This window comes from Echinops telfairi, unplaced genomic scaffold (genome assembly GCF_000313985.2).
Source record: "Echinops telfairi isolate 266 unplaced genomic scaffold, ASM31398v2 ScPeMD7_5868;HRSCAF=6743_1, whole genome shotgun sequence".
Taxonomy (NCBI): Eukaryota; Metazoa; Chordata; class Mammalia; order Afrosoricida; family Tenrecidae; genus Echinops; species Echinops telfairi.
The window spans coordinates 3,333,871-3,344,501 of NW_022109768.1; the positions used below are offsets into that span (position 1 = coordinate 3,333,871).

The 10,631-nt window shown below is 46.4% G+C and overlaps 1 protein-coding gene across 1 annotated transcript in view; it reads right to left on the minus strand.

Annotated features, from left to right (window-relative positions):
• The window catches only part of TMEM131L (transmembrane 131 like), a 167,993-nt gene that overhangs the window by 23,689 nt on the left and 133,673 nt on the right, over positions 1–10,631 (minus strand). The window contains 6 exon segments of the mRNA XM_045295801.1: positions 840–1,465; positions 1,822–1,971; positions 2,626–2,811; positions 3,421–3,607; positions 5,568–5,713; positions 8,722–8,849. Coding sequence (XP_045151736.1) covers positions 840–1,465; positions 1,822–1,971; positions 2,626–2,811; positions 3,421–3,607; positions 5,568–5,713; positions 8,722–8,849 — 1,423 coding nt within the window.

Sequence of the window (10,631 nt, forward strand, 5' to 3'; positions counted from 1 at the left end):
CAATGCTCCTGAGAGCCAGCCAACCCACTGCTGTTTCTGCATCCTCTCTCCACAGCAAGGAGTGAAAGATGTGAAGCTATTTATTCATGCTTACATGTTTCAGACAAGGCCAACGGCAACTGAGTTTTCCATATCGAAGAGTATGAACAGTGTGGCTTTAACAAATACAGAAACAAAAGGCATACAAATAATTAGGAGGGATAGTAGCTAAGCAAAGTTACTGTATGTACTCGAGTAAAAGCCGACCCGGTGATCAGCCGAGGCACCTAATTCACCACAAAAACCGCATTGAAAATGTGCTGAAAAAACTCAGCTTGTGTATAACAAGTATCTACGGCTTGAGAGAGCTCAGTGTAAGCCTAATGGAAATCTCACACGTAGAGCATCTATCTTCCAAGCCTAGTGCTGCTTACATTTTCATTATGAGAACCCCTATGTTCCCTCAACCAAGGGGCAAAATTAACAGAACTTGGGCCAAGGCACATAAGGTAGTATCACCTGTTTTGCTTATTCAGGGGCAGTTCATGGACTGATTAATTTTGGCAAGCAGTCTCAATTGCAAAAATAAAGGATAACGAGAAAGTGTCCATATCCCCCCCAATAATAAAACTCGATACCACGTCCTGCTAAATGTTAAGTACTAAATTATAATCAAACCATCTTCACCACGACCCTCCAGAGATCTGGTGCCTTCCCTTAAACTTAGAAATCTTATTCCCCCACATGCACCTCTGCGACAGCCTCCTGGGTGGGGTTTTAAAACTAGAAGCCACGGATTAAGAAGAAATCCCATTAAAAATGGGCTGGGGACCAACAGGGAGGAGAATAAAAAAGATTACCATTATTTGTCCTGGGGATTTCTGGCAAGTCTGAGTGGTGCTGCGGTGAGCTTCTGGGCAGGTGATTTTCAGGTAGTTTCTTCGGGGTCTTCAGAGGGCATAGCTCACGCTGCTTGAGCTCCGCTCCCGTTTCTGAAGTTTTAATGTCCGTTTCCTTAGGAAACATACATGTCTGTCCTCCTTCCTTCATACTGCATTCTGAAGAAGCATTACTGGCCACCACTGTTCTTTTCGGTGGGGTTTCTTCTTTAGGCAACAGGTTTTGGGGAAGGGCTAGGTTCTTTTGCAGGCTGGCATTCATGCCACTCGTGTATTTGAGGGTCATCCAGTTCTCAGCCGTGACGTCAGTGCAGACGTCTTCCTTCACAGCCGAGAGGGCGCTGCCTGGAGCGGCAGTCTGTCTTTCCTCAGTAGCTGTGCTGGCACTGCTGGCGGGAGGCGCGCTGGCTTTGTGTTTACTGTAATACACTGAGCACTTGTGCTTCTTCTGAGAATGGCCGTAGGTTGCTGGGCTCCTCTTGGCAGCATTCTGGATCCTGCTTTGAGGAGTGCTTACTGGAAGGCAGCTTCTGCCCCGGCCTTTATCCGAAGGGCCATAGACATCGAGGAAATTCTTGCAATTGCTTCTGAATTTAAGGAGAGAAACATTTAACGTGTTGGCAAACCAAATGACATGCTACTTCTCGGCTTCTGAGCCCACAGAACCGGGCAGCCCTTGGTTCCGTGTATGGGAAGGGGCTTGCTGCCGATGGGGGCACCAAGCATCTACATGTGTACATGCAAAAATGTCTTACAATGGAAGGAATGCTATAGCTGTTCACCCAATGACCAGCTGAAGCAAATCCTGCTGAGAATCAACGCGACAACATGTGCATTACTATACGGTAAAAGCTTACATAACCAGAGATGAACATATCAAAGGTGACACAAGAGCAAAACCAAAACCAAGACAAACCTCCCTCCACAATGGAAGAACACTTACTTGTGAGAAAGGGGGCTGACCGCATCCATCGGACTGCTGCTTTGCTGTGAAGAAGGGCTAGAATTTTGCCTCTGCTTTGTTTTCATAAATTCCATAAGAATGTACTGTGCTTGCTGGAAGGCTATTAAAATCACCCCCATCAGGGACAAACTGAGGAAGTAAGCAACAAGATTCAGTACTGCATGGTTCTTACTGGCAACGAAGAGACTAATTTCTCTACAGAGGAGCAGTAAAAGGATGGATGAGAATCGGCTAAAGATTGGGCACGAAAATTCTGTACGCTATACGATATCTTAATTGCCAACAGTTCTTTTTTTGTTGTTGTTTTTGGTATTCTTTCTTTTTTTTTTTTTTGGCCAACAACTCTTAAAGGTTTTTAAACAATCTAATGGGCCCTAAAAATGTGTTCTTTACAAGTTTGGGGCACACAGATCTTTTTTTAAAAATGTTGTCAGGACCATACCACTTTGAAGGGCTCCTCTGATCCTTCTTATCTCAAAATAACGCCCGGTGCTCGCACAGGAGACTGGGCCTCATTCTCCGACCACAGTGAGCACTGGTGGAACCTAATGGACCACGAGTGTCTATTACACTTGTTGCATGAATCTCTCTTACAGTTCGCTTGCTCTGATTTCAAATCATTTAGTGACTAGTCTGCATACATCTCTTGCGAGCAATAGAAATGTCACAAGACTCATGCTTTGAACACACTGAGCTACAGACACCCTCAAACAACCAGCCCGATGACACCTGTCCGGTGGTGAGGGAGGAGTGGAGGAGGACGGGAGGGGGTGGGGCATTTACCTGACAAAGAACACCGTGAGCCTCCAGAATGACTCCTCCCAGCTGGGCCCGGGAACCACATCTGCACACAAGGGCAGCAGGTGGTGCGGGAGGGTCACGTTGAGAGTGAAGTGAAATTCCAGGTGTGCAGCAGTGACCAGGGTCAGCTCCCGGATGACCCAGGAAGAGGTGAAGTCTGGCGTAAACCTAACAACCAGAGACGCATCTTCGTTCACCGCGACTGTTTCAACTGGCGTCACGAAACGACGGCACCACAGGGGCAGCGGAGTTTCTGACTTCAACAATATCCACATAGAAAACCAAAGCCACTGTGGCACTGTGCATCCTGACCCACGGCGGCCCTCCACAGCCCAGGGAAGAACCAGGGGTTCCAAGATGATTCGTCTTTATGAGCACAGTCCCATCTATCGCTCTCTGAACAGCTGGTGGGCTTGAACTGCTAACCTTGCAGCTAGCAGCCTGACTCTCACTGCACCACTGGGCTCTTACATCTACATACCACCAAACTCACTGCCACTGAGTCAATTCTAACTTGCAATAACCCTCTATCCGATATACAAGAGAACTGTTCCTTAGGGTTTCCACAACTGTGAATCTTCACGGGAGCAGACGGGCTCTTGTTTTCTCCCAGAGTCTGGGCTGGTGGGTCTGAACCAGTGGTCAGGAGCCCAGCACTTAACCCACTGCGCCCCTAGGGACCCTTTACATAGATAGATAAAGATTGGATCAAAGGAGAGAGGGCCTTTTCTCCCCTACAGTAGTATGCACATCCCAACACCAAACCCCGACACTTACACAATGCTGATGTCCCGGGAGGAGTTGGGATCCAGGGAAAACGGATGACAATCCAGCACTTCGAAGCCATACCCCTGGCAGTTATACCCATTAATCTTCATGGATGACACAATAACCGGAAGAGGCCCCATGTTCTCCACTTTAAAGTTCTTCGTAATGGATAAAATGTGCTTGCTGTCTTTCAGTTCTAGTGGGGACAAAAATAAACACTGAGTATGCAAAAGCAGTGGAATGGGTTTTAAAATCTCCATGCATTAAATCAACCATGATCTATAGCACTGAAATGTGAGGGGTGGGGTGGGAGTCAAGCTTTCAGAGGACGATTCCTGCCTAATTTTGAATAGATTCCGTTATACAGCCAGAACACAGTAAAAACACTCCAGCTGTCAAGTGAACTGCTCTGCCTCTGTGCCAAAAGTAGTCTCCTCTGTGGCCTTGCACTTAATAAAAGCTAAAGCTCTTTTCAAAAGCTGGATCGTTTGGCTTTACAAACAGCTACCATGGGCTGTGCTTACATCCCTGCTGGCTTGCTTACAAACATGTGGCCGGTACTCAACGCACATTGGGCCAGGGTGTGCGTGCAAACCCATCTCATCTACTAGACACACACAGGAGCCCCGGTGATGTAAGCAGGTAAGCGCTTGGCTGTTAACAGAAGGGCTAGTGGCTGGAGCCCCTCCAGAGGATCCACGGAGGAAAGGCCTGGCAATCGGCTTTGTAAAGATTACAAAGCACCCCTAAGAGGCAGTTCTCCTCTATCAGGTGGGATGGCTGTGAGTTAAAAGCAACAGCACCCACTCACCCACCCACTGGAAACGCAGTTCAAACATGTTGCACTGAGATGACACTGTGTCATTAAGTCCTTGCACAAATGCATGGCCACGCATTTTACTCACGGGGTTTTAAAAAAGTTACACAATTTAGAAATATAAAAAGAACTCTCTTGTTTCAAAGATTTTACGGTATTCCCTGAGCCTGCGTTTTAGGGTCAACTCTGAACTGTGTGAGCAAAGAACACCCCGATAAATGGTGAATGCCAAACAGCCAGGATCTTCTTCTCAAAAGCAGTTCTCGCGCATGTAGCACAGCCCCTTCCCACCGCCACACACAACCGAAACAGAACACACCTGGGGCGGGGATCTACCATTCCCATCAGACACTAGCACCGTGCTAACTATGCCAAACAGTCTCGCCACCCTGCTCTCGTTCGACACCACGTGCGGTTACTCGACAACGCTTTCCGTGTTTTCCGGGCACGAAGAGGAAGAGCAGGACAACGAGCCAGAAGCACCCCAAACATTTCCATCTAGTGTTTTCCACTTTTGTTCCAGAGGACGACACGGAAACTAACACTAACTACAGTAAGTAATTGGTGGTGGGACACTGTCAAGGCACGTACTTTAAATGCATGCAGAATTTAGAAATTTCTCGTGGGACATTTAAATACAGTATGAAGTCTGTCACATACAGTAGCCACTGGCGAGACATGGCTGTTTGAATTTAAACTCATCAAAGATTAAGCGAGCTTAAGAAGTCACATCCTGGACTTGACTTGCTCCGTTCTCCGTGCTGTGGCTACAGCACTGGGGTGCACAGACAGACAGACAGATATCAGTTCCATCACTGCAACTCTCTCCGTCAACACACATGTAACCCTCAGTTTGGCGTGATAGCCTAGGAAACTGACACCAGAGTTATTGCTTCATGTTATTTATGTTAAATATGGATTATTATACTGGCAATTTAAGGCGCTCTGGTGGTGCTGTCGGTTAAGCACTGGATTGCTAAGCTTGGCCCTTCAAACCGGCCAGTTGCTCCGTGAGACAAAGATGCGGCCACGTGCCGCTGCAAGGATCCACAGCCTCAGCACCCTGGACAGGGTCGCTGTGAGTCTAAATCACCTCCACAGCGGTGGCAGTGGGTTTTCTCATTGATACTAGCAGTTTATCAATTATGTTTCCCTCCCCATAACCTTTTGTTTTAATTGGGTTAAACATCTCAAGCTATTGCTCTTATCTCTGGGGACCACCAGCCTGAGTCTGAACACCTTTCCCTGGTTTTACAATTTGCAACAAAGCTCCAGAGTCTTTGGGCCCTTGGCTTCAGCACCACGCCTTCCGCAGAAGAGGACCCAAGTCTTGACTCACGTCGCCGCCGGCAGTCCATCAGTGTAGACTCGGGCACCTTGAACCGCAGGGAGCCTCCAGCACCAGGAAGTCTCCCACCCACTCTCAGCAGCTCTCTCGCTCCCAACCCTTCCACACGCACCATGTCGATAACGGTCAAGTTATTCCTATAGGGAAAGGGGGACACAAATAACAAGGTTATAGTCACAGGATGTGTACAGGACAGCATACCTACTCTTAGTTAGCCAAGACATTTTCAAAATTAAAAACAATCCATTAAAAAGTGTGGCACATCCCCAAGGAATGGAAGCTGCCTAGGCAAAGGAGTCAGACACGCTCTTCACCCTCTAACCAGGGACAGAGAACGCAGACCTGTTTGCTAAAGTTCTGCTGTAAAAATATATCTCACATTCGCCAACGCAATATTTTCAGCTGTCCAATTTATCACCTGCATTCATCATGCTGCATGCAACCCTAACTAAACATTCCCCGCTTTCTAAATAAACTTTTTTTTCTTGGCTTCCAGAGTTATAATCTGTGCAGAAGCAGACTACCGTTATCTGTCCCCTGAAATGAAAAGTAGTTGGAAAGGACGGGTCTATCCAATACAAAAGGAAGGGGTGGGGGGGTGCTAGAAGGGAAAAAGCTGGAGAAAAGCAAACAGAGGGAAGCGAGGAAACAGAAGTGTGGAGGGAGCTATCATACAACCTGGTTGGCTAACCAGGACACCCAGCTGTGTACTCCTCTCAGGAAGGCTTGCCTTCCCTGCTCTCCTTCCAGCCTCCCACAATCTGCTCTACCTACTTGCCCCTCTCCTCCAAAACTGCCAGTAAGTGGGTTGGACTTGATATAATTTTAAGGGTGGGAAGCCCTCTGCTCCAAATCTCCTTCATAAGTCATAAGGGTGACCCGTTCACTTCATTAGTAGTCAATTCTTTTAGGTCACTGCCCTTCTTGATTGAATACTTTTAAAATACAAATACTAGAAAAGGAGTAAGCTGCTTTCACAGTGCCTGACAAGGAATATGTGCCAAGTACATTTTCCTTGGGATTTGCTCCACCCGATTCATAACAGTAGCAAAATGACCATTATGAAGTAGCAACAAACATAATTTTGTGGTTGGGGGTCACGGTGACATGAGGAACTGTGTTAAAGGAAGGTTGAGAACCACGGCTCTAGGGCCTTCCCAAGGCCATCCTTTCAGTGTCTAATTGATGGTGCCAGCTGATCCTCAGGTTTGAGATGTCAGCTGACAGCGTGAGTCTGGCACCTTCTGGGCCACAGGGCAGCATTGTAAGCAGACACTCCAATGGTATGAAGGCCAGAGGGAGAGTGGTGATAGGAAGGGAGGCTTTCCTGTTGTCAGAAAAATATCGTAGGAGACTTTGAAACGGGAAGAAGCTTCCTGGACGAAGAAGAGTTTGGGGGAGTTATCTGATCTACGGCTTTCACGGTCTTTTAACTAGTGCACAGCTTCGTACACAGAGAACCCAAATGACAACATCAATGACTTGTACACAGAGATGCAATTTTCACCGGGTTGCGTGGTATGCTTTGCGGGTTCTGACCAATTATGCATTTGCTAGCAAATTCTTTTCAGCATTCTCAATGGCCTATTTTAAGTCTATCTTTAGAGTCTGATTTTCACCAGTTTTAACAACTTACTAGTTCCTTCATTAACAAGGCAAACTTTGACGTGTTTTTAAAAAGGACACAAAACACCAGCCACTGAGAGAGAGAGAGAAAAGGTTCCTGTGAAGAGTGACCCACGATCTTGGAGAGCCTCTGTGGTAGTTACATAACTTCTTGTGAAGTTGATAAATAAGGGCAGGGGTGGAGTCTAGCCTGTCAGTCAGGTCACAGCCTGATGATGCCTCCTTGTGGAGGAGGACTTCTCATGAGGTTTCTGGGAACTTCCTCTTTCTCAGCCTTTGTCTTCCTGTTGGCAAGCCCCACAGAGACTTGCCAAGACCTGGAAGAGCCACGTGGGGACCCCTGCCAGTGCTAAGATGCTCCCACCGACATTGGATCCACAAGACTTTGCACCCACTGACCTGTGATCTTCTTGCACTTTGGATCATTGCACATGACTGTGTGAATCTGAAGAGAGAATTATGGACTAGTGTCGGACTTACAGACTTGATCTAGACTGGACTGGTATGTTTTCTCAATATACAATTGCTCTTTGATACAAAGCTCTCTCTTACACATGTGTCCCTGGATTTGTTTCTCTCGTGAACTCGGCCTAACTCAGCCCCTATACAAGAGAGGTGGGGAACATCCAACCCATGGGCTCTAGAAAACAACAAACTCACGGTCACTGAATCCATGCCAACTCAAAGCAACGCTCTAGGGCCAGGCAGAACTGCCACTGGGGGTTTCTGAGACGGTCACTCTTTTCGAAGAGTGCAAAGACCTGTCTTTCTCCTACGGCCTCTGGGAGGCCTGATAACTCACCGTTATCAGCTAATATCAGCCACCTCACCAGGGAGCAGCAGAGCCAGTCATGGCATTCGGGGTGAGTTAATTAAATATTTGACTCTGGTATAAAACATCCAAATGGCCCTTGTTAGAAAACACATGCCTGCTACATGGGGTCACAATCAGTCCGAAACCACTCAATGGCAGTAGGCATGGTTTGGGTTTTACTAGTGAAGAAACCACCAAAAATAAGTTAACTGCTACAAGAAATCCAGACTTCACTTTCCATGTCTGGAGCACTTCAACCTGAGATGAACTTAAGAGCCTGTCGCTGAACTCCACAGAAGGCAGGTTTGAATTGAAACATATTAACCAGGTGCAAGAGGAGCCGGTCCCTACAGAGGACCTACTGATGAGGTGCAAGAGGGCTGCCTTCTCCGTTACCCTCTCCTCCTACCACGAGTCCAGGTCTGGCTGAGAGCAAAGAGATCTGGCTGTGGGAGCCAAGAAGAGGCAAAGCAGTTCAAGTTCTCTGCTTCTAAGAAGCAGAAGGCTGGCCATCTGCTTCCATACGGACTACAGCCACTCAAACCTCCGGAGCCGCACACGGCATAGCCGTGAAGTGGTCCAGACGGGACAGCAGCTGGTTTTGTTTCCAGTTTTAGTAGCTCAGGATTACAAATTCTGGAGCAGACGAGATCGAGATGGGGAGGGAGACAGAAGCAGAATAACTTGCAACCAAGAGCCACCTACCTGATGAGTATGAGGGAGGCCACTCTTCCGTAGTCTGCAGGGGTGAACCCAACACCAACCCGTCTCCTCTCCAAGGGCTGCAGGCGTAAGTGCAGGGTGCCCAACCGGGTTTCCTCAGACCGCATACCCTGCAGATTTGTAATAAACAGTTACATCCTGTAAGGAAGGATCCATCTTGGTTCAATGCATCCCAGAGCTTTGTTAGGGGCTGTTCAGTCAGTTCTAACCCAGAGCGACCTGAAGCTCAACAGAAGGAAACGCCGCCCAGGGCCGCGCCACCCGCACAATGACGTCTGAACCACCGCAGCAGCCCCGGGTCCGTCCACTTCATCGAAGGCCGTTCTCCTTTTTGTAGTCAAGGCTGTTTGCAGAGCTGTTTCTATCACATCAGTGCTCCTCATCACTACAAGCAAGTCACTGCTCTTTTGGAGCAGCAAAGCGGTCCATCTCATCATTCCTGTGTGTTTGCGGTTTGATTTTGTTTTACTGGCCCTGCACCGCCAGCATTTCCAAGATGAAAGAAGAAATGGTGTCAGTGGGATTCCTTCTCATCAGAATTATAACCTTCATGAGGGGAGGAGCATTACCTGATACTTACAGCACGGATTATCAATGGCTTTGGGTTTTTAAATGGTAATAAGTGTTTTTAACTGGTTCTTACATGCCAAGCACTATCATTTTTTTAAAAGAGGAGGCAGATAAAATGTTGAGCATTTCCAAAACCTTATTTTTTTTTTTGAGAGTCCACAACTTTATTTGGATGTATTAAGTTGTCTTATTAACAATAGGTAGAAAAGGGTTAAACAAATGTTAAGGAAACACATACACACACATGCACAATGAATACGAGTATGTGTTTGAATTCAGCTACTTGAAATACTCTAAAATTATACTGGACTTACGAGATTAAACAGATTGATAAGACCCCTAGCACTTTATTCATAGTATAAATGAATGGTTCCGGAGGTATAACTTTTAAAGGCTAATCACTCTAAGTTAATATCAAAGCTTACTAATAATATATGAGTTGGGATTCTAGCAACTCTCTATTGGAGCTAGCAAATTTTCTATAAATAGCTAGCTAGCAAATACCTTTTTTATATCGTTTTATTAGGGGCTCATACAAATCTTATCACAATCCAAACATACATCAATTGTGTAAAGCACATTTGTATATTCATTGCCCTCATCATTCTCAATGCATTTGCTCTCCACCTAAAACCTTACTTATTTAATCTTCAAACATTATGCGAATGATGGGGGCTTGGAAAGGCTCCATTACCTGCCCCATGACCATGGAAGAGCCAGGACTTTGAGCCTGACTATCCTCCCCCACCCCGTCTTCACCAATGCAAACTAACAAACAAAACTCCGGCGGCCTTTCTTTACTTGAGGAAGCTCTAATAATCTCTTCCTATGAACTTTTTTGAAGTTTCTATCACAGATTATTTTTTTTGTCTGTGTAACAAATTAATGGAAATCCTTCTCCTGATCATAAATAGGTCTAAATGTTCTTGGGGAAATCTTGGGTCGTAAGTTACAAAAATGTTTTTTCTTCCCTCAGATGAATTGTACTGTCTGTTCAAATATCTATGTAACACATGCTTATCTGCATGTGAAAAAAGCTAACAAGTTTGGAATTTCAATCTTAGAACATCATGTTTGGTAAAGCGGAGGGGCAGCAAAAAAGGAAGGCCACAGGGAATCCAGGGCGGATGACCCTTCAGGACCAGTGGTGAGGGGGTGATACCGGGAGGGTAGAGGGAAGGTGGGGTAGAAAGGGGGAACCGATGACAAGGATCTACCCATAACCTCCTCCCTGGGGGACGGACAACAGGAAAGTGGGTGAAGGGAGACGGTGGACAGTGTAAGAGATGACAAAATAATAATTTATAAATTATCAAGGGTTC